Source organism: Rhamphochromis longiceps, linkage group LG14 (genome assembly GCF_057381845.1).
Source record: "Rhamphochromis longiceps isolate RC_006_pf linkage group LG14, R_longiceps_female_GT1.1, whole genome shotgun sequence".
In the NCBI taxonomy this organism is placed as follows: Eukaryota; Metazoa; Chordata; class Actinopteri; order Cichliformes; family Cichlidae; genus Rhamphochromis; species Rhamphochromis longiceps.
The window spans coordinates 15,964,994-15,989,956 of NC_140570.1; the positions used below are offsets into that span (position 1 = coordinate 15,964,994).

General features: G+C 40.3%; 1 protein-coding gene across 1 annotated transcript in view; it reads right to left on the minus strand.

Moving 5' to 3' along the window:
• Nucleotides 1–24,963, minus strand: part of lekr1 (Leucine-, glutamate- and lysine-rich protein 1) — a 104,618-nt gene that overhangs the window by 39,435 nt on the left and 40,220 nt on the right. The window contains exons 4-5 of the mRNA XM_085380715.1: nt 9,583–9,660; nt 6,763–6,926 (exon numbers count right to left, since the gene is read on the minus strand). Of these exons, the coding sequence (XP_085236841.1) occupies nt 6,763–6,926; nt 9,583–9,660 (242 nt within the window). The remainder of the gene's footprint in view (nt 1–6,762; nt 6,927–9,582; nt 9,661–24,963) is intronic.

The window sequence follows — 24,963 nt, forward strand, 5'->3', positions numbered from 1 at the left end:
TTCTTCATTGGCCAAGTCAGTCATTTTATCTCCAGATAGCGCATGTTTTTGAATTACCGAAGACAAAACTGAACGCAGAGAGACACCCAAACAAGCAGTAACAGGAGGCGGCTGAAGTAAAGGCCTGGCAGAGCATCTCAAGGGAGGAAACACAGCATTTGGTGATCATGAGTTCAAGACTTTAAGGAGTAATTGACTGTAAAAGACTTCCATAAAACTGTCAAAAATGATCTTTATATTTAAAGTAACGTTAGGTTGTCTAAACTAATACAAACTGCTTGTCAGTCAATTGTCCATTTATTCAAAACTACAAAAGAAATGTTACTGTACCAAAACTTTGGGACTTAACTGTAGATTTTTAATGCTTTGTTCACCAAGTTAAACCGTGAGGACTATTAGCATGAACTACTGTTAGGTTCTGTGGCTCTGCAATAATCAATTGGAAATAAAAGCATAAACTGAAATTTTATGGTTGTCTAGAAACATGAATTCTGACATTTGTCAGATAACTATGATAAAAAAGCTTATATTGTTATTTCTTTTGTGGTGTGTGGCTATTTATTGTTAACAATGAGAGTCACCTTTAAAGCAAAGCTACTTTAATATTAGGAAATTTAGTACATTACATAAGTACTACATATTCAAAAATTTAAAAATGAAAAAGCAACTCCTGCAGGTTGTAATAACTGCTGCAGTATGAAGAAATGTGTAGAAACATAATCGAGTTCAAGTTATTTATGATGTTTTGAAATCATGCCGGAGAAGTAGAGCTCTATAGCATTTTTGTTGCGTTGCCACATAATGCGTTGTACGGCAGGGTATCGTGGCTGCAGGCCTGGAGAGCTCTCAAACCAATGTCAGCCTGACATTCTCCTGCTCCCGTCTTTGTTTTCTTTGCTCTCTCCCTCTCTTGTTTTCTCTCTTTTCACTTCACCGTCTCTCTTCTCTCAGTCTTTTTTTTTCATCCAGCTTCCTCTCTTTCTGTGTCTCCGTTTTCTCCCTCTCACCCTTTTCTCTTTGTTTCTTATCTTGGCTCTAACTTCCATTCCCCCTTTCTTTCGCTCGCTCTTTCAGCAGGAAAAGGGGAATGTAGGAGGTCCTTCTCCAACTGGCAATACACTGGTAATTGCTTTCTGGTCACTGTGACATGACAAGGTCTGCCAGGCTAAAGCGGCACAGCTACACGCTCAGAAGGACACGCGCGCGCACACACACAGCAAAGGCAAGAAGTGCGTGCGTGAAAAGCAGCAAACACACTGAAACACGAGCCCCGTCAAAAGGCTCGCACAGAAAGACTCGCAAATAAACACTGCAGCAGCAGTCGTGTCCAAACAGCAATAGCTGTATAAATACTTGATGGAGCAGAAAGGTTTTGCGATGACAGCGAACCAGCTGGTCTGACTTTCTCCGCAGCCCTTCTATTGTGTCCTCGCTGCTAACAAAAAGACACACACAGTGTAACAAGGTGGCTGTAAAAATTACAGCAACTTACTAGCAGCTGGCCACAGACATTTTAGAATAGCCTCGCTGTATTGTCACTGGGGCTTCTTTACTTTGTGCTGTGCTGCAGTCACAGAACATTTTATTTACTCTATAATACACCACAGAGCAGTACATGACTGCTTTTGAACGCCAATACTTTAATAAACAACTTCTTCCCTTTGACATATTGACCAGTTATGTGGGGCTGGGTCGATATGTTCTCATCTGACCACATCCTTCCAGATTGGACGATCATTGATGTTTTGTTTAGGAAGAAAAGCATTTGTTTTGTTATTTTTGGCAAAGGGAGGACGAGACAAGATGTGAGAACTCCTCAGTCCTCAGCAACTTTGGACTCGGCCAACCTAACGCAAACTGCCAGGTCCAGTGTATTTAGTGTTTATGTGTTCTCGACATTTGCTTGGCTGCAAACAACAATGTCAAAGAAGTCGTTAATGTGGCTCCATTCTGTTAAGTAAGATGGCCAAGTAGTCAACTGGAAACTTTGCGGCGGTTTGCATATAACAGCTCAACAACCAACAAGGAAGAGCATCCAAGAGCAGTGAACTAACTTGTCTTTGTTAGGCTGTGTTTAGGGCTTGAGGCTTGAGTGTCAACATGATGGAATTGGCATATGTCAATATGTTTGGTTTAATTATAGGTTTAGATGACATTTGCATCCAGCTACAGCTTCTGTGAGAAGCAGCAGTTCCACCCTTAGACCAAGCTGGATCTGAAGCCTCTTCTGATTTAAATGGAAAAATGATATCGTGATTCTGTTTTTCCCCCTGGGACATGAGGCCTGTCAACATTACACTCAACTGTCCTGTTCAGATCAACAGCTGATATATTTCTAATTTCAGAAAATTGCATCAATATTGGCAGGTGGGCACGGGTCACTTCGGAGTCTGCTGCTAACATTTAAGTATAAAGTGATGAGGTCAAATCATTCAGTGAGCGTATACTGGCTTTTTATACCTAATTATTATTCATTTGCTGTAATATGGCTTGGAGGTAGAGTGCGCACCACACACTGCGGTAGCTTTAATGTTGAGGTAACGCCTCCCTGTGAAAAACGCATTGGTTGAAGTGTTGGGACATTTCAGCTGACCAAGATTTTCTTTGAGTGAGTACAGCTCTGCAAATAATTCAAACCCAATACCAGGGGAGATCAGAAAGTCAGTCCAGAAAACATAAGAACTCTTATGACCACAAACACAACGGTATGAACTCAAAGCACTCTAAAAACACCAAGAATAAGATTTACTCCATGGAGGGAAAAATATGTTACAGGACAAAAAACAAAGCTACAGTTTGACTAATCTAACTGCAGAATAAACTGATGTGGTAAATCACTGAGAGAGTGCAGGGGCTAAACTAAAACTTTGATTTTTATTTATGATGTTTTTATGGCAATATGATGATTTCAGTTTGCTTTGTGGGTCATAAGGCATCGTATGCACGTTACCCATGCCTCTCCATGCCACATGACATATTGCTTGATTATGGTTTTTTGAAATTAGTCTCCCAAGGCCGAGTATATTGTTGTGAACTTTGAAAACAATCCATAAAAAAATGTGGGCAACATAGTAAGTTTTAACTGATTTAGACATTTGTTGTGATCTTGACCTGGAAGCGATTTTCACCAAAATTAAATCAGCAATTTGACAAATGATATCTTAAAATGCTCGACTGCTAACAAACAGGCAGACAAGCAACCAAATGAAACCGATTGCAAGCCCGCTCCCTTCAGAGGGAGATAAAAGGGGGGATTCACACTAAGGATGTTTCAAACTACAGATTATCTTTGGCAAAGCATCAACATCTTTTACATGTGATTTACATAAACAGCAGTTTACAACTGCTTTTGCAAACACGCAGCAACTGCCGCAGCCTGAGGCTAAAGCTGTGGATGGACTGAAACAAGCAACGCCACTAATAACTCTAGCCGACTCCCATAACGTAGCTAGGTTACAGTAACCTACACTACAGGAGCCAAGGCAACATTAAGACCCTGCAAAATTGGAGCTACCTTTACAGTTACACACGCACACACTGGAATTTTTACACACTGGAGTCTACATTACTATAACATCACATTCTAAAGCATACCACATGCATTTTGTGTGTCTGCCTAGTTTATTATGCATAATGAAAGCATACCACCTTCTGAACCACAGCAGCTTCAGAGGAAAAAATCTGATTGAAGTGCTGCACAGCAGACCCCTGAAGGAGTTTACTGTTCCTACCTCGAAATTTTTTTTACCTAACTAGAACACCAAGGAGCGTACTACATGTTCTCAGAGAAAGTAAGTGCTATGAAGTGAAAATTGCTCAGTAATAACGGCTTATTACTGCATTGCAGTTGTCTTTTAGAAACCTGCTATACCTGAATACCTCCCTACAGGAATTCATAAACTTTTAGCTGATTATACCCCAATACAATTCTTATCCATGTTTACATTAAAATGCTTTGGAGCGACTGAGAAATGGAAACAGAGAGATGTGGAGGCAGTATTTGCTAAGCTGTGTGAACATATATTTGATATTTTTATATTCCTCCTATCGGTATCAACTCACACACGTAGAAAGTTGGCTCCCAGGGAAATAGATACTATAGAGTGTTGGGATGGCCCACGGTGTTGGCAGATATATGTGGTTCACGGATCGGTCACACACACCCGCACACATGCTCACAAGCACGCACGCACATTTGTGTGGCTTTAGTCACGCTTAGTCACATGACACTCGAGTCTGTTTCCACCAAAATCCCACACATTCAAACCTCTGGGTCCATCGCCTCTAACTGTCAAGTCATACAAGTCAACTGCTGACATTTGCACAAAAGTAAAGTTGGATTAATCGCATCTTCATCTTCCTCCAATCTCACCGTGTGTCTCTATCTTGGTTTCTCTGTAAAATTCCACACCCCTCAAGGCTTCTCCTCCCTCCTCTCTTCCACCTAACCATAAACCACATTTATCTATTCACATTGGGCAACCTCCTTATGTTTCCCTCTGCTTCTTCTTCCCCACCTCACCTGCTCCGCTCGTCTGCTGTTCGGCGCTAACCACAGAATGCTGACAGACAAGTAGCACAGTTTAAAAGCCGACAAACGCCCATATCAGTTTGCAGTCGCATTCAGGTGACTGGCAAAGGGTTTTTGGTTCAGTTTTGAAATTACAGTAATTGTATCACAGTAGGGCTAAAAACATGTCACTGATTAACCAGCTGGTGTTGGAACGAGCCAGAACTAGCTGAATAATTATGGGATTTTTGCTTGTCAATCAAACGTTGCAGATAAAGATGTTAAAAGCCTTTCTTATGCACATTATCAGCTTGACTATAATGCGCAGCATGGTAACCTATTTTGAGCTTTCGTAACAACACACAAAAGACACAATACTAGTCTTAAATTTAAACTACACAAAACCAAAACATACAGCAACTGGTGAACTTTAGTCAGTAAACTGAACCGACACTCATATGTATAACTACACCCCCCCCATACCAGTTGCTGATTTGTTGCTGACTGTCTGTGAAATCGATTGCTGAAGTCGCAGTCATACAGGTCTAGAGACCAGTTGGGCATCCCCTGACGACCACTGGCTGCTTGGAGAAATAGAGTTGCCAATTACTGGTACAGCAACTACTTTCAATTCAGTTTTATTTATATAGCGCCAAATCACCACAACAGTTGCCTCAAGCCACTTTATTTGATAAGTTAAGAGAAAACACCAACAATCAGATGACCCCTTATGAGAAAGCACTTGGGAAGAAAAACCTCCCTTTTTACAGCAAGAACCATCCGGCAGTACAAGACTCAGGGAGGGGGAGCCATCTGCTATCATTGGTTGGGGGTGAGGGAAGGGAGGGAAATTGCTTTTAAAGTGGTATACAGCGCTTCCTGCTTTACTAGCAGGCTGCTCGTACTTTTTGTAGAAGAATACACTTCTCGCCAAGCAGTAGTGAAACTATGAAAAGTGGCCCTGAAGTAGATGAATGTTTGCCTTTAAAGTAAAAGGCAACCAACACGTTTCAAAAGGAGCAACTTTACTTTGAAGGCAAATGTAGTAGTTTCACTACTGCTTGGTGGCTAATTTTCAAGTTCGCGTCTTCCATCCAAACTTCCATCCAAACTATTGCGGACTATGCAGTAATATGTTTTTGACCAAAACAAACACAAGGATGTTTTTGGTGCAGCACCTTCTTTGCAGCTGATTTCACATGACGACATTCAACAACCTCCAGCAACCAGCTAGTAAATACGCATGTCTTTGCCTAGCAAACAAAGTTTCCCTGGGAGGGGCCGGCCCGTCTGTAAGCCTGTGTACAAAGTATAAAATTGCAGCATTGGTATATTCAGAAACCCAGATGCCGAATTGTTTTTAAAGATGAGAAAAACAAATAGAGAATGCCTCGTCGACATTAGGTTTCTATATTTGTTTTACAGAAGATTTGCTTTCATTGAACATATGTACTGTGTATACGAGCCCACATGGGGGTGTTTGTGTCTCAGTGCGTGCATTCTTCAGTGTGTAGTTTATTATATCCGTTGGTTCGTGCAGCAGCTGTTTTCACGAACACGTCACTGAGCAAACACACTCACACGACATCAATACAGACAGTAGACCACTTTCTTTGACTTCCTGCATCAAACCCCTTCTCTCTTTTTGCTCTCCGCTATAAACACACACATACACGCTTACACTTCGCAGCTGTTTGGAACGTGCAGCACAGAGAAAACGACCCACCCATGAGGTGAGCCGGAGGTTAACTCTCCTTCAGGCATTTACTGTCAGTGCAGAACACACACAAAACGCACAAACACATGCCTGCCTGCAGTCTTGCTTCACTTGCTTACATCTATTTAAATTTTATCGTAGGAGGTTCATCGGTTTACAGACTTTAGGCACATGAACCCATAAAGACGTGCACACACATTTCATCCTGTCTAACCTCTCTTTAAAGATTGTTAGAGTTTGTGTATTAACTATAAACACACAGACACGCACACATATTGCGATCCATTCATTGTGGGAGCTGCTCTCAGAACTAAAAGAGTTGACGGCACAGTTAAACTAATATTTATTCCTGTTGAGAGATTATTTGCTCAACTCTTTCTGCCTCTTTCATGTCCACTTTAGCACTCTACAAAAACACATGCACTGCTTTACTGTGCTGTAAATGACTCTCATATATATAAACCTTTGTTTCTTTTACACTCCTTTGAACTAGTGTGTGTGTGTTGTGTGTGTGTGCATGCACAGTCTGTATTACCTGAGTACACCTGTGTGTTGTGCTGCATTATCTGAGACCTGAAGGCCTGCCAAGCCCTTGTCAGTTGGCTGAGGAAACCCCGTACATCTGTGAGCGCGCTGCCAGAGGAGCGGAGCAAAGACAGAGTTGCTCGCAGGGCCTGATGCTGCTGCACACAAGCACCTCTGAAACACACAAACACACACAAACTGACAGCTTGAAATAGTTTAGATTTTACAATTTCCAGAAAAGCCTTTGATTTTTAAAAAATAAATTTACAATACTTCATTGCTTTGACACATTTGGTTATAATATCTGAACCTCTAAATAGAGTACTGTGTGCGAATCACACATTAACTTTTAATGGTGCCGCCTGGAAAGATCATTGTTTTGTATTGCAAACTAAGAGTGGAAATTCTTTCTCCCTCTCCTTTACAAATACTAAGGCTGTTACTCCACTGGAGTTTATCAATGTGATGAAGAGAGAAGCAAAGTGTGGCGTTGTTCTGGTGTGAAACAAATAACATACTGTGAAAACCAGATGTAAAATTTTTGAAAGAAAACTGTAAAAGAAAATATCAATTACACATTATGTAAACATTAATTTTAATTGAAAATAGTATAAAACAGCAAAACAAATGTTGAAACTAAGAAATTCTAGTTTCATTTTTAAAGTGTTTAAAACAACTATTCAGATGCCTTTGAACATTGGGGTGATGTCTTAGAGGTAAAGTTAAAGTGATGTTAGTCCATTATTAGCAACTTTGTCTGTTCCAGTTCAGTAAGAGATCTTAGCTAAATCTTCTTCTCTCATTCATCTGATATTCCTAACAATACTGTATGCTATCAGTTACTAGAAACCTTCTACACGTGCTCCAGGGAGATACAATTTAGGCTGACTGGTAGGGATAAAAAAAAAAAAAGATACTAATCAATACTAAAAATTGCTATTATACAAGTCAAGACACTCAATTGCAGCAGTATCAATAACAATAGTACCATTTTCACCCCCTCTAGTTGGCACACTGCTAACGACACTTACCAACACTTTACGAGGAACTTTGAGAGGTCAGTAAAGCTCACACCAAATGTTAACCTGGCTGGTGCTGCCTAGCTCCCACTAAGAGCTAGGCAGCACATGTGGGCATTCTTAATTTGATAGGATAAAACAATAATTTGTGTGAAAAAAAGAGCTACGTTTATCTTAAAGTGTCATGTGAAATGGAGCGTGTGACAGGCAGAAAGTGGACCCAGAGTGCAGGATTCAGCAGACAGAGATAAACTTAGAATTGCAGCTTTTTTGCTGGTAAAATATCATGAAAACAAAAGCAAAAGTATAACAGGGCTGGCAGTCTGTCTGGAAACTAGAAAGACAGAAGCTACACCCATAACAAGTGAGGACACGACAAAGAATAGAAGGAGATGCAGACAATATATACAGAAAGGAGGAAATCGAGGCAGAGTGCAAATAGATTTCTCCTAAATTTTGACTCATGGACTGAACATTGCTTAAATTCTTTGGTCTCGCTTTGTCACTACAGATGTAGGCAATGTAGGACAGGTAATAAATTAGTAGGAAAATAATGGAGAAATGTAAAAGTTTCAAAAATCAGAAGCTAAATAAATGACAGCAGGCGACTGAGGATAAAAACCACAAAAAAACAAAGTGTTTTTTGGTGTTCTGCCTTCTTCCTCACCAAAATCTCTCTCACTCTTAAAGAAATATGTTCAGACGAAAAGCACTTTGAGAAACATGAAAGCTCACTAGCCCTCACTCACATCTGCATTCGGATACAAACACACACATGCGCACACAAACTCAGGCAGACACACAGACCAATGTAAAGCATGGAAAACTAGAGCAATGGAATAGAACATTCTGTTATTCCGAGCCCACTTTTGTGGGTGAGAGGACGCCGGACAGTTTCCTATTTTCCTGCATACTCATAGATGTGGAAGCACACAATCCAGACACAGGAACACACATGGAGGCGCACACAGGTAGACATACACAGTAACAAGCTAACATTATGAGCATGGCTGGGTTTTACGAGCAATATGATGGGACTGTTTTTGAGAGCTCTGCGGGGCTGAGTGGTTGTTTTTGCTTATTTGGGGTTTGTGGTTTAAGGTGATAAAAAAAATGAACAGAGTCTCTGACGAAACGAGACAAGACGGGACGAGAGGGCAGACCTTGAGCTGGTCGGCAGTGCCTCAGAGTGTGCATGTGTGCGTGCAGGGTGAGGGGAGTACGGGCACTGCTTGTCACGAGAGCCAGTTTTATAATGTCAGATGACATAAATCACGAAGCTGACAGGACCGAATGGAGGAACAGATATGAGCCAGATCTGTCATTGGTGATAAGTCCTAAAACAGTGGAAAACTTGAGACTCAGAGAAAGAGACTGCACATGTTCGTTCCCCATACTGGTTTACTCATTTAGCAGCTTTCGGTATTTCTCATATCCTTTCTCCTACTCTCTACCTCTTCACCTCTTTCATCTGCTTCTGTCCTGGTATTAGCTGCTCATGTCTTTTCCATCCTCTTTTTCTATTTCCTGGAATTAACCACTGGGTCAACTGAATTAACCTTCTCTCTTCTGTTTTCCCACTCTCTATTTTATTGTCCTCCTGCTATCATCTCACACAGTTGTTTCCCATCTACCCTGGACTTCCCTGTCATGAAATTTGTCCAGAACTAAACAGCCAAGCTGGGTGGCGCACGCCAACAGGGTGAAAATGAAACTTTCAAGCTGTTTTTGGCTTCTTTACAAAATCCTTAACACATAACTGTATTCCCCCATGCGCATGCCATTTTACTTTTTCCTGGTCATAAATTTACCTGTGAATTTCAACTTGCTGCTTCTCTTTCCCAAGTATCTGCTCTGCCTCCTCTTTCTTGGCAGCTGTTATTGCCAGTCTGTAGAGGAAAAAAGTACAGAATTACAGAAAATCTGTCATTTTAATGAGACTTCCCTGAAAAATGTTCCCATTCAAGTAGTGATCGATGGCAACAATTATTGTGACTATGTGCAATGAACTTATTGGTGTATTATTGCTGTCTTCAAAAAGACTGTGCACCAAGATCGCAATAAAATTACAATAAAATGGCAGTCTGCTATCAGTTTGTAACTGCATGGGGTCAAGTTCGCAATTATATGTAACTTGTTGATGATTCATGGTTAACTGAGATAAGTTAAAAAAATTGCAATTCTGTTGGTGTTAACACACAGAAATTCACATGTGAACTGAAACTCAGACTATCTTCTTACGCTCAGAGCCTCATAGACTTAAACAAAAATTCCTTCACAATAGTAACAAAAGTTGCTGCAGGATAATGATTTAACTGCAAAATGTTATAGGCGATTGGCAACCTTCATTTTATATAAAAATATAAACAAAACACAACCAGTTGTCATCTAGTTGAATCAAGTACCTTATTAAAAAGAGGAACTGCACATGAATTGTGCTCAGTGGTACAAACTGGCTCAAACTGAGTGCAATCTGATGTGTTAGAAATCTGCCTTTGTAGGTATACTATTGTGTGTCACAATAGTAAGCAGACCAATTGCCTCCCACCAGACAACCTGTGCAATAACCTTGCAATCAAAAGTGGTTGTCCAGAGGTTGAGGGTGTTGCAACCTCAATCTGCAACTACTTGCAATCAGTCTCCAGCAGCAAAAAGTCGCAGGTACTCACAAGCAGGTTCCTGTCCTACTTTTACTCAAACTGTGACAGAGCCATTAACAGTGAAGTGAAAGTAGGCCATATCATATACAGAAATACGACCAAGGGACAGTTGGATTAGATGAAATATTATCCCATGAGGAACTTCTAGCCACAGCTCCAGGTGTGTTTTTGGTGTGATCATGGTGATTCATCTAATTACCTCCCAAGAATTCTTTAAAAATGACTAACTACAAGTGCCTTTCATGCATAAACTTCCAGCAGCTTTGGTTTATCTCTTGGTCAGTGTCCTGTGTCTCTGTAGGTGGAGCTGGCCTGTGCTAGGATGTGAGTTTGTGGTTGTCTGTGTCTCTATTTTAGCCGTGGCAACGCTCCCAGTGTGGCCTGTGAGAATGGATGGATGAACGGCTGTGATAGACAGTAACAGCGTCAAACAAAGGCAGCATCCATCTCCTTTTAAAGTGAGAAGAGCCACTTCATTAATGGCTTACAACTATAATTTACTGATGACATGGAGATGGGATCAATCAGGATATGAGAGTAGATGACATTGTGTACTTTTCTACAGGTGAGCTGTCACGCACAAGTTTGTAAGCTGACATCTAATAATTTTTGGATTATTAGCAACAGTCCTGTGAGGTGTAACCCAGCTGTTGGGACTTGTTTATTTTACTGAGTAAGAGGCTGATTGTTTACTGATCAAAAATATGTCCCTGTCATTTTACATTATGTAAAGTCTTCTATTTCACAGTATTAAGGTAAAATGCTAACACATTTTACTGCCAATAAGCTGCTGCAGACAGATATTAGCCAAGGTTAAAAGCAGAGGTGTGGACTCGAGTCACATGACTTGGACTCGAGTCAGACTCGAGTCATTAATTTTATGACTTTAGACTTGACTTGAAAAAATGTTCTAAGACTTGTGACTTGACTTGGACTTTTACACCAATGACTTGGGACTTGAATTGGACTTGAACCGGTTTACTTGAAAAGACTTTATATTTTACCCCAAATATAAAATTTAACATGCATATTATATAGAGATTGAAAATGTGACGTCATTCACGGGTAGAACCGCAAAGGATTCTGGGAACTCGTGGCAAGCGGTACTAGCGCAGGCAGGCTTTCAATTAAAATCAGTTATACAGCGATAAAAAGAAACACAAAAATGTCAAGAAGCTGTTGTATTATTAACTGCAATAGCCGGTCGCATGACAGCCACGGGAAGCCGACGGGTAAAGAGATCGGTTGTTATCGGATTACGTCGTTGAAGAGAAATTGTTCAAGCCATGTTTCCGAAGTAACAAAGAGGCGACTGGATTGCAGCCATTCAAAGATCAAATATAATGTCCTAGAACACTCCAGCTCACAGGTTAGTCTGCTCCAAGCATTTCCACAAAGGTCAGTCTGCTGTTGTAGTTAATACGTCATTTTTCTTAGTGATATAGGTTACAAGCAAGTCTGGCGCTGAACAGAAATTGTCGCGCTATGCTCCTTTATTTATTGTGCATAAATAGTGAATTGTCCTGACACAATATTGCGTTTCGCTTCTGTTATTATGGTACATTGACAAAAACATATACTTTTATTCACAGGATAAAACAGTTGTTTTGTATCACTAATTGCCCAGTACGATTACAGCATACAGTATTATTGTCACTGCTACATTTCTGTGATGCTACCAGAAATTATTTCCACTACTAATTAATTACCGTTGAGCTCAAAGGTCCTATTAATAAACGGTTAACGAATGTGTATTTATGACGACGATTTGTGAGACTGGTAAACTTATGATATGTACGATGGTCTTTACTTTCTACACGGTGCATTTCAAGGTCCTGCACCCATCCGTCGGTAAACTGTACCTGGGCTTGTTGCAGTGACCGGAAGTTACTAAACTTCATGAGTGTATGCACTCACTCCAAGAAGCGTATAATTATAAATATGCATATAAATATGCTACGATGAGATAGCTGACTTCATCTAACTAGCAAATGTTGTCCAGGCTACGTTGGTGATGCAGTTTTTTTTAATATGTATGATATTTTTGTCATGCGATTTTAAAGCCAGTCCTACAACCGCATCCAAGAATAACATGCAGCTTATCTCAGAACTGTCGGTGAAAATTATTCTTGGAGCTAGGTTTAATTGAGCTGCATTTTAAAGAGGTGCAATTTCACAATTTGTGTATATTTTCTAAGTTCACTATTTTGTCATGTGTTGAGAAAAACACAGATTTAAAAATTACATGGTCTAATATTTACATTTAGCATAACTGCAACATGCTTTTTTTCGGGGGTTTTTTAAAGACTCGAAAGGACTTGAAATTCAAAATTTCAGACTTGTGACTTTACTTGGACTTTTACACCAGTGACTTGAGACTCGACTCTGACTTGCCTGACATTACTTGAGACTTGACTTGAGACTTGAGGATAAAGACTTGAGACTTACTTGAGACTTGCAAAACAATGACTTGGTCCCACCTCTGGTTAAAAGCATTTGCTGCAGGGCGCCGCTTATACCTTCACTTATAATGCATGCCTATACACATGCATAGATATCTATCAAAGTGTAAGATGAAATGTGTAAACGTAACATTTGCAAGAACTTGCCAAAGTATGTGCATATGTGGATACCCGTTCTTTAGCTGAAGCAGGTACTCAGTGAACGCGCTGTGCTGAGTGGAATGAATAGTTTTACACGTCTAACAATGGCTGCACTTGAACAACTTTGTATTTACACATTAAAAAAGTAAAAAAAAACAACAACATCAAAAAAAATCTGCTCTGTTATCAGTAATGCTTCCACAGTTTGGTTAAAAAAAAAAAGACACGAGGAAGCTAAAGGTTATGATATGTTCTCGACTACTCCTGAACACGTCTCTCATCGTACATTTCCCAGACAGAAGCAATCAAATCTGACATGTTTCTGTAATCAACCCCAATCAGAGACCCATAATGAGTGAGACTATGTGACCTGGACAGTTAGGAAGCAGGAACAAAACATCCTGTTCTTTCCTAAAACACCGCAAATAACCACTGAGAGCAGGAAGAATAAACATAATAAGCACTCAGAGTTATGCATGGCAGACTAGACAAAACCAGACAGACAATAATCATGAAGCTTAATCAAGAAGTGCAATTTGAGTGACATGTTATGAACTCGGCAGGGGATTTTTCTACTCTAGAAACAAAGGTGAAATAAGCTGTTTAGAGACCCTGTGCAAAGAAAATCTCTGGGAAGAGATGAATTTATACATCAACATTATCTTTGTTTAGGGGACATTTACCGCTATTAGAAGTAAAAGTAAGCAACTACATACTGCCCAGTATGTCTTTTACAGTAATATAATGACCTTTACTTGCTTTATTGTTTATTACCAAGCTATGGGTGTGGTAATGGGAAAGAGTGAGTGCTATTGATAATATACAGGCACGCAGGGTCAAACTTTGAGCAGTGCATCATGAAAGGTGAACCCCACCCAATTTATTTGGACAACCTTTGAATTATACACTTATAGTGAGTAATGCATAATACAGTAATAATAGGCCCTAATCCTCTTCCATGCTTTTGTGCTTTGGTGGGAAAATTTTCTTTATGAGGTGAACTAGATGAGAAAGACACGTCAATACTCATGATTCTCTAAGTGGTGAAATGGAGTAACACATAGAAGAAGAAAAAAGAAAAAGGATAATGATCTCTCCTTATTAAAATGTCTATATGTTATGAGGTATGCTGTATGTGGACTGTCTGATATCTGTGGTGGAGACTGATCTGAAATATATCAAACTCTGTAAGTAATTGAATTGTTAGCCCTACATGTGCTTGTACCGATGTGCTGTACATATTGTACAGATTGGCCCAGGATAACACCCCTGTGACAGCAAACACACGAGAACGTTTGTTTATTGTGTTTAGCTCAACAAAATCAGAGCCCAATTCCTTGTATACACTCTTGCTTGGCCAATAAAGCCGATTCTGATTCTGATCAAAAAGGCAATCAGTTATCACCTAACTGAAAGCTCATGTTTTGCTCGCACAATTAAACCAGCTCTGGTTCTCTTGTGTAACATATCTGCTTAAAATTCTTCAAATAAAAGCTAACTGTTCTCTCGATGTGTGAGAATAGATGAAGCTATGCATGTTTCTTCCCGTGTGTGTGTGTGTGTGTGTGTGTGTGTGTGTGTGTGTGTGTGTGTGTGTGTGTTTGAAGAAGAAGAAGCAGTGTTTAATTCTGAGACAGTGTTTACAAGTAAATAAGTATGCATGTGACTGTGGCTTAGCCAGCGTGTTGCGTGTGTATGTGAGATTGTGTGAGTTAGTCGTTTCCTTGAGCATTTTAGCCCGTCTGTTTGTATGTGTGCCACTTTCTGACCAAGTCTGTGATCCTTTCTATATAAAATGTGTGTATTTATGCCTGCGTGCCTTTGCTCTTGGAGTGATGGCAGCCCAGACTCCCACTGTTCACCCATCTGTCTCCAGTAGTCCCAAAGCGAGATCAGAATGAACGGTGCCTCAAGAAGTGTGTGTGTGTCCCAATTTTGCCTGTGTGTACAAATTTGTGAGTGCTTTGCATGCGTGAGCTCCAGCTCCTGTTCCCAAGGCAGTAGCTGTCAGTGGAATAACTAGGTAGTACCAGCGAGTGCGTGGCGGATTAGAGTACCCCAAACCGGCAGACTAAATCAAGCGCATCATCGAGACGTGTCACGCACACTCACAGGACACGCCAAACACAGTCAGTCAGCCACACACATCAACAATGCTGATCTCAGCCGCAGCGTTACCGTGTCCAACCAAATCAAATGTTTTCCGTTTTGGGGCGTGTATGTGTCAGACAGTTTACAAGTTTGCGCTCCTCTGTGTTTTTGGAGGTTTGTTTGAAGGGCAGCATCACAAAGCTAAACTTATAATCCAGCAGGCTTATTTTCAGCGGCTGACTGTACAAAATGTTCACAGTCACTTTGTCTTTTCAACCCTGATTTCAGTGAAACGTGTAATTGCGATATCTATGACCTTTGGCCAGACTTTATCATTTTTCACTGCCTCTTTTGTTTGACGGGTGAATTGTGTGATTATTACATTTGCTGTTTTATCTGCTGTCCTTTTTCTACAAGCTCAACCTTTGTTTTCAAGCTAATCATCACTGATGTCCTCACAACGGAATAAAAAAAGACAAAATAATCTGGTGTGATCCCCTGTTTAACCACAAGAGTTAATCAGATTAGAGCCATAATTTTCAAATGAATTTTCCAGAACTTAGGGCTGCAGGCCTTTTGACAGCGGCCGAGGTGAAATGAGTGCATGTCAGAGTGGATTTGGTCTCATATTTACTTTATCTGCGTAAGTGGTATTTTCTGTCGTCACTGAAAGTGACATAAAAGCTTTCCCATATCAAAGTGTCATCTGTTCACCCACTGTGTGCGTTTGCATGTCTGTGTGTGTGTGTGACTGTGTGTTTTTGTGAGTTGAAAGACTGTTTTGATCAACAGCATGGCAGGACATTCAAAGCACAAAGCCATTTTACTTTGAGCAAAAAAGGAGTGTAACACACACAAAGTCACACACGCAATTCATTTTCAGCTTTTCCACGTTTTTAAAGCTAAAAAACACAACAGTGTCCTGTCAGCAGCCAGGTAAATGCTTCAGTAATAACTAACAGCTCTTTAATAAGGTCTGTCAATCAGCTTCTATCAATACTTTATCAGCTAACCATAATCCCTTACTGGAAAAGGCTGTGTGTATGTATGTGTGTGAACACCTGTCCGTATATATTTTGCTTTCCGTTTATCTGGTAACCATGTCAGGGACGCCATAACAGTGATTGCTATCATCAAAACACTCTCATATGCACTCACACATTGAGTCACACACACAGTCTCTCACACACGCACAAACACACAAGTAGAAATCACAAATCAAGTACATCATTTTGAAGCTAATAGAATTAACTCATAGGAAATGAAAATGCATTTGTTTTTCCAGCTTGTATATTTCAGTTCTACAAAACAGCATCCCTTTGTTTCACTTGTGTGTGTGTGTTGCTATGCTACTGCTTCAACAAGGATTTGTTGATTACCAGATAAACTTGTCATATTGTGTGTCTGTGCGAAGGAGGCTGCGCCGCAGACACAAGGAAACGCACAGTAATATAGTTGTTTTTTGTTTATCGTGTTGTCATGAGCCCCACAATAAATTGAAGCCCACGTTAGAGCCGCACAAAGGTCCTCTAAAGTTGAGAGCTCTAATGTGTAACTAATATGTACACAGCACAGACAAAGCAGAGACACAGAGAGACTGTTTGATGTGGTAATGTGAACCTCAGCTTGGATCGCTGCTAATACCTCACATGCTGGCTGCGAGCGCTTCTCGACTCTGTACATTACGGCTCGGCATATTACCTAACACATATGTGTGGGCAAACGGTGGATTTGTGTATTGTTTCTGTGGTTGCCACTGGAAACAAGGAATTGAAATAAAACCACATGAGTGAGCACATAACTAATTTACCACAAAATACTTCCTCGTTACAAATGGATTCCTTTTTTATTTGCCATCCATCATTTGTCTCCCCTTCACTCCCATTCTGCCACCTGCAAGTCGTCTTATCATTATTGTAATCCAGCCCCAGGAGTGTGTGTGTGTGTGTGTATATATCTATATATATATATATATATATATATATATATATATATATATATGTGTGTGTGTGTGTGTGTGTGTGTGTGTGTGTGTGTGTGTGTGTGTGTGTATATATATGTGTGTGTGTGTTTGTGTGTGTGTGTGTGTGTGTGTGTGTGAGTGAGTGAGTGAGTGTGAGAGAGGAGAGAGTGAGTGTATGTGTGAGACAGAATATGTGTGTGCGTGCACGTCTCCCACATGTTTTTGATTCATTCTTCATAACTGCCAAGTCTAATTTTTGTTACTGAGTGGAAGTGTAATTATTCTCTCAATTGCAGGTACATACAAGTATATGCAGGCTTGTCCGCATACACGCAGGCTCAGGGGAAGGTAAATACATTGTACACGCAGTTGGGCACTGACATACAGGGAGTGCAGAATTATTAGGCAAATGAGTATTTTGTCCACATCATCCTCTTCATGCATGTTGTCTTACTCCAAGCTGTATAGGCTCGAAAGCCTACTACCAATTAAGCATATTAGGTGATGTGCATCTCTGTAATGAGAAGGGGTGTGGTCTAATGACATCAACACCCTATATCAGGTGTGCATAATTATTAGGCAACGTCCTTTCCTTTGGCAAAATGGGTCAAAAGAAGGACTTGACAGGCTCAGAAAAGTCAAAAATAGTGAGATATCTTGCAGAGGGATGCAGCAGTCTCAAAATTGCAAAGCTTCTGAAGCGTGATCATCGAACAATCAAGCGTTTCATTCAAAATAGTCAACAGGGTCGCAAGAAGCATGTGGAAAAACCAAGGCGCAAAATAACTGCCCATGAACTGAGAAAAGTCAAGCGTGCAGCTGCCAAGATGCCACTTGCCACCAGTTTGGCCATATTTCAGAGCTGCAACATCACTGGAGTGCCCAAAAGCACAAGGTGTGCAATACTCAGAGACATGGCCAAGGTAAGAAAGGCTGAAAGACGACCACCACTGAACAAGACACACAAGCTGAAACGTCAAGACTGGGCCAAGAAATATCTCAAGACTGATTTTTCTAAGGTTTTATGGACTGATGAAATGAGAGTGAGTCTTGATGGGCCAGATGGATGGGCCCGTGGCTGGATTGGTAAAGGGCAGAGAGCTCCAGTTCGACTCAGACGCCAGCAAGGTGGAGGTGGAGTACTGGTTTGGGCTGGTATCATCAAAGATGAGCTTGTGGGGCCTTTTCGGGTTGAGGATGGAGTCAAGCTCAACTCCCAGTCCTACTGCCAGTTTCTGGAAGACACCTTCTTCAAGCAGTGGTACAGGAAGAAGTCTGCATCCTTCAAGAAAAACATGATTTTCATGCAGGACAATGCTCCATCACACGCGTCCAAGTACTCCACAGCGTGGCTGGCAAGAAAGGGTATAAAAGAAGAAAAACTAATGACATGGCCACCTTGTTCACCTGATCCGAACCCCATTGAGAACCTGTGGTCCATCATCAAATGTGAGATTTACAAGGAGGGAAAACAGTACACCTCTCTGAACAGTGTCTGGGAGGCTGTGGTTGCTGCTGCACGCAATGTTGATGGTGAACAGATCAAAACACTGACAGAATCCATGGATGGCAGGCTTTTGAGTGTCCTTGCAAAGAAAGGTGGCTATATTGGTCGCTGATTTGTTTTTGTTTTGTTTTTGAATGTCAGAAATGTATATTTGTGAATGTGGAGATGTTATATTGGTGTCACTGGTAAAAATAAATAATTGAAATGGGTATATATTTGTTTTTTGTTAATTTTTCTAATAATTATGCACAGTAATAGTCACCTGCACACACAGATATCCCCCTAAAATAGCTAAAACTAAAAACAAACTAAAAACTACTTCCAAAAACATTGAGCTTTGATATTAATGAGTTTTTTGGGTTCATTGAGAACATGGTTGTTGTTCAATAATAAAATTATTCCTCAAAAATACAACTTGCCTAATAATTCTGCACTCCCTGTATACACAGACTCACATCAAAACACTGTATTTGAATCAAGAATGAGAAAAGTCAGCCAGGAAGAAGCAAGCAGAGCATAAAAAACCCCAGACAGTCCTTTCAATGCTCGCACACAAGCAATATCAACCTGTCTTCAGTGAAGTAACCTTTGTCCGTCCATACCTATTCATCAGTGACTCATACAAAGGGAACCCCTTTGTATGAGCCATCCTCAAATCTATTTTTGCCTCAAATATAGCGATGAACTTTTCAGTTCCCTTATGTTCTCTTAACTCTTTCAGATCAGCAAAGTGACACAAACTAGTGTACCACCTGACTGGGTCCAACCTCTCTTCATAACCCCCTGTACAAACAGACTTGAAAATGCTAGATTTTCTTTAGGCAAACAATCACAGAGTGTAAATGTTTCTTTTGTAGAATTGCAGTTGCTTTGCGCAGAAGTCAGGCACCAGATGGTGATTTTAATCTAAACTTCAACAAGAATTAACTTTGTTACATAAAAAGGTTTGCATCTGCTTTAGAAATCATATGTAACAACTATAAGTCTTGATGCATGCTCAGTCATCCAGTTAAGGAAAAGCTTCTGTTCATCTCGACGTAGCATTTTCCGTGGGAGAAACGTTTTGTCACTCATCCAAGTGACTTCGTCATTCTCAGCTGACTGCAGGTTTCCCCAATCTTATAAACAGTACATTGATTGCATAATGACTTAATGTCAGTTTCTTGATCATTATGGCTGCAATCATAGCATTGTAAGATGGTGTAAGATGTACCCTTAGCCTCCCTCCTCGATTCAGAGATGGTCATTGTCTTTTCACGTACATAGCCTCCTTGACTGCCCGCTCAGCATTCCTGACTATCAAGGACGTGTTCTGGACTATAAGACTGCCCTTAAAGGTTCAATTTTGAACATTAATAAAGTTGCAATCAGCTGTTTGTAATCTGAATTAGAGAAAGTAAACACTCAATTCTAAGGCTCTACATATCAGGACATAGTGAAAAATCAACTGGTTGTTAATAACTCTTAAAAAGAAACGCTTCCACAAGAATTAATAGCAAAGCGATGTTAATCAAATGTAACTTGATTAACTAATCATCAGCATTTGTGAGCACCTCTATGAAAGCAGACGTTTTGCCTAACAATCTGGAAAGTGTTACAAGACCATTTCCAAACATATGGAAGTATAAATCGTTCTACAGTGAGAGATTATCCACAAGTGGAAAACACTCTAGACAGTTACCAGGAATTGAGGTCCCAGCAAACTCATCTCAAAGTCAAACCGTGCAATGCTCAGAGAAACTGCAACAACCCAAGAGCTACATCTCAGACTCTACAATGCTCAGCTATCACGCTAAATGTTAAAGTTCTTGAAGGTACAACTGGAAAAAGACCAGTATAGCTTTTGTGGAAGGGTTTCCAGCAACCCAGCAGAGCACCGCATTAACAAAATTTCAATGAAGAAAAGCTGTCCGAAACAAAACACTCACCACAACAATGTAAGACACTGATTGAGTCACACAGAAAAGAATTACGTCGTTATTGCTGCTAAAGGTAACCGACTGACTCCATTGATTCTGCATTTTGGGGCCGATTAATTAAAACTAATAAATCTCACTTGTTGTTGATCATCTGAGATTGTAGTTCCAGATGATCTTTTCATTATCATGTCCTGATAAAAACCTTACAACTGAAATAAGGTGCTTAAGGTGAGCTTTAACACACTAAATGTGGGGCAAAGAGTATGCTTGTGTGGCAAGCACAACTAAACTAAATAAAGACTAACACAAACGATGCACGGTAGCAGTTTCCCCAACTCAGTCACTAAGTAAGCACATCGCACGTAACAGAAGCTGAAGTTTGTTTTTAAGGCTTTTGACTGTAATCAGCTTTGGGTTTTGTTGGTGATGCATCTGTAGATCTCTTTGAGCTACTTTTTATTGTGAGACCGAAATGTGTTTATTTTTTTAAACTAGAGCCAATAAAAATGTGGAACATTGCCTCAGCATGTGATCCCAAGGACAAGCGATAAAAATGCTGCAGGCTTCATCTGAATGATAGAAGTAGATTGTAGGAACATGAAAAGTAGAAGTCCACAGATGATGTGAGACATCGTTGGGCGAAAGCTGGATATGACGTGCTTTTCTGGTTTCTAATATGAACTAAAAACGGCACTTATCTCTTTCCCTTTCTATCTTTTTAATCTTTACTCATCAACACCAAAACATCTCCAGCTTGTTTGTGCTTGAACTTGCGTAGCAGGTGACATTTTAAAACCAGGTTTAATTGCACTGCGCACATGACGGTTTTTCTCACCTTTCTTTTTTCTGTCACACGCTTGTTACACAGACACACGCACGCATTCAAACACACGTGTCGTCAAAAAACACTCGAGGTCAGACAGGTGACATTTTCGGTTAGGTTTAGCTTGTGTAAAGGGGTGGGGTTTCTTTTTTGGTTATTTTTGTAACGTTACCAGTCAGGTTCTCCCACTGAATGTGCACACACACACACACACACACACACACACACACACACACACACACACACACACACACACACACACACACACACACACACACACACACACAGAAATCTCCTATCCTGTCAGATCAACACAAGGTCAGACAGCTAACAGATTATCAAAAGAAGCAAAGAAAAACCTGTGTGAGGGTTTGGTTTCAGTTTGTGTGTATGTGGGAGTAGGAAGGCCAGTTCAGGGAGGTCTGATCGTGTCTATGTTCTGGCTCAAGAAGAAAAACAGTATTAAAACAGAGGCAGTACCCTCCTGGCATGAAACATTCATTCATATCTGTATAAAAAGAAAGAGACTCCATTGCTGTCGGCCCATGCTGGCCTCTCACTGAGTCATTACCTCTGTCTGAACTTTGACGTCCTGACCTGCCCTTGGCCCTTAGACTCCGACTGTGTGTGCTTTTGTTTGTGTGTGTTGTGTACATGTGTTTTTGGCTCCATGAAGAGACGCCGTATGAGAGAGAGAGATAATCAGCTTTACACCAGATTGGGGATTGGCTCACCAGTCTATCACACAAATAACAACATACAAACGTCACTGCTGTTTAGTTTTCTGCCTTCATTTATGTTGGAAGTCATAGCAGAGCTGTATATTTTAATTTGTTTCAGAAATCTCTCAGTCAGAACATGCTATATCATGTTTAGGTGGAAACTAGCGAGCTAACTTCCTGCTAACTTCTAACTCTGTGAAATTTAATAAATTCTGTTTTCATGGATGCCTGGATGTTAAACTTAATTGTTACACATGGTAAAGCAACGCTGATCATTTTGTTAAAGATGAAATAATTTAGACAGTTTTTAACTCTCAGTGATGTCGCAGTGACTTTGGGACCTGAAGCGGATGGACCCAGATTACTCCACGAGGCTAGTGCACCATATAGTCCAAAAAACACGGTATTGATTCTCAGATTTCATGAACAGTGTACTCCACCCAGAGCTACAAGATAAAAAGTTATTAGTGGTTTTCTGTGTGTACACTTTAGTTCATTCACGGTGTTAAATTTGACAGGTTGATTGATGTCCACAGTCAACTATTTAGGTAACTAAGTAGGCAAACAAATATGGAATCCAAAAAAATAAATGTAAAACTTTCAAAGCTCATATGTTTTATATGCAATGCCAGCTTGGCATAGCAATGGAAGGAAAGTAGGTTTGGCATTTCTAAAAAGTGCAAAACAACTCTATGCACTCCAAAAGTATAGGAATGGAAAGCTTCGTAAGCAACACTCAGTTTTTACCTGACCCACTGCCAAGGGTCAGGCTGACATGATGACATTTTATTGCATCAGTCACATTTTTTCAAACGGACAAAAAGGCTTTCAAGGATGTTAAAGCTGTTTAAAAGAATGTAGAATAAACATGCTCTTCTGTTAGTTTGACAACAAAAGGGAAATCGTGGTTCCAAAGACATACAACCATCTTGAGAAAGTATTACAAACAAATGAGGGAAAGGCAAAGGATGCTGAGGAGAAATCCACCGAGTGGTTTTTCTCTTCAGTTTAAGCTAATCTCCATCAGTGATGCCATGTTGCACTGGTGGGTTCAATTCTTTGTATAAACAAAGTGAATGTTTTCCAGACTTCCCTAATTATCATTGTATAATTCACAAGTAAAGACTTTAGGGTAAACATTTTAAATATGACAGAGATGATGGATGTTGTAGCAAAGATTATGTATTCCATTCAGGCCAGGAGCCATCCAGAGAAGGTTATTTTGCAGCACACAGGCATTACGCGGCTAAGCAGAGTTAAATTTCTGGCAAGATTCACCAAATTACTGCCTGAAATCCTAAAGCTTCTGAAGCTTTCCAAACGTAGAATATTCAGCAGTAGCTTTTGGATTTAGTGTTCCTGACAGATCTCAATGACCTGCTCAAGGAGTTTAATTTAGAGCTGCAAGGCAATGATAAATATGTAATCACAGTGATTGGTTTAGTCAACAAGCTTAAAAGCAAGCTACATCTGATGTCAAGAAGGCTGGAACGGTGTGATCTCAGAAACTTTCTTCACATGCAGGCAGAGCTCTGACATCATTTAGTCAGAATCTGATAAGTGCTTTACTGACTTTTCATCCAACACTGTGACCAGCTAGGTGTGTTTGTTTGTCATTTGGTGAAACTGTAGGTTGCATTGCTTCCAAAGTAATATCACTTTTCCATTTTGTCATCTCTGCTGCTGACACAGATATTCTTACGCTGCTAAAGGACAATACCATCAAATCTAGGGCAACACCTTTTTGAATGGAGAGTTCAGGAACAAAACCATCCCCCTTCAGAAAATAAACTTGACACCACTTTGTGGTTCAGTCACACTACAGCAAAAACAGCATGATAACCTCCTTGTTACTAGGATAAACCTTTGGTTGCCAGGTGATGGTACTCATTTTTTTTCTATTCTGCAAATGATCACATGTAGCTGTGTCCAATTGGTCCTGCGATTGAAACTTTTCAAGGTGATTGTTGACAGACAGCTGAGACACTGCAATCAGTCGGAGTCAGCCCTAAATTGCCGTCCTGCAGCAACTATTCGTGGAGGACTTTCTGTTTCAGGTCTATGAGATTCTGGCTGAACAATGAATGTATATAGTCAATTTTAAACTTCTGTTTAATGTTACAGACTTTCCATCTACAAATCTGTTGTAGACGGCAACAGATTTGCAACTTTCATGGATTTATCACAGTTAACTGGGTATTATCACAGATTACATGTAATTGCCAACTTCACCATCTTGACAGATTAACTTTAAATACGGCAACTAACTGAAAGTGGTCGCAAATCTTGCCCCCGCCTTTGATGCAAGCATTTCAAATGCAGCAAATTTGCAAATTCATTGCGCACAGTCACAATGACTTTCGTCAGGCTGCTGTCTCACTATTTCCTCTGGTGTGACTGTAGTAATATAGATCATCCTATTTGTGCTGTGTGTGACCTTGTGACCAAGCCACCTCATGGCTTGCCCAAGGCTTCCAGTCAGCTCCTACTGACTAGGAGATAAACAGGTTTCCACTTTTCTCATTTAAAGAACTATCTTGTGTGTTGTGTACACATGAAAAAAGTGGTTTGGGCTGACAGATACTGGGAGACTTTAAAAGTAGATCTTGGCTCGAAAGAGGCTCTTGCAGAACAACCACACATTTCCACTTTCTGCATCTGATCATGCAGAAGGTTGGTGGAGAAACGCTACAGCATTATTACCAAGAACTACATGAAGTCATCAAAACTCATGCTGGAGTAATAGGTACAAGATGTCTCATCCAAACAGGCCAACAAAGAGAAAAATGTCAATCAAGGGAAAACTCCTGGGAGGGCCTTTATTTGAATGGCTTCCAAATGAGCTAATGTAGAATTTTTTTATTGTCAGCGTGTGTTTTAATGAACGACCCTTTAAATCTGTTG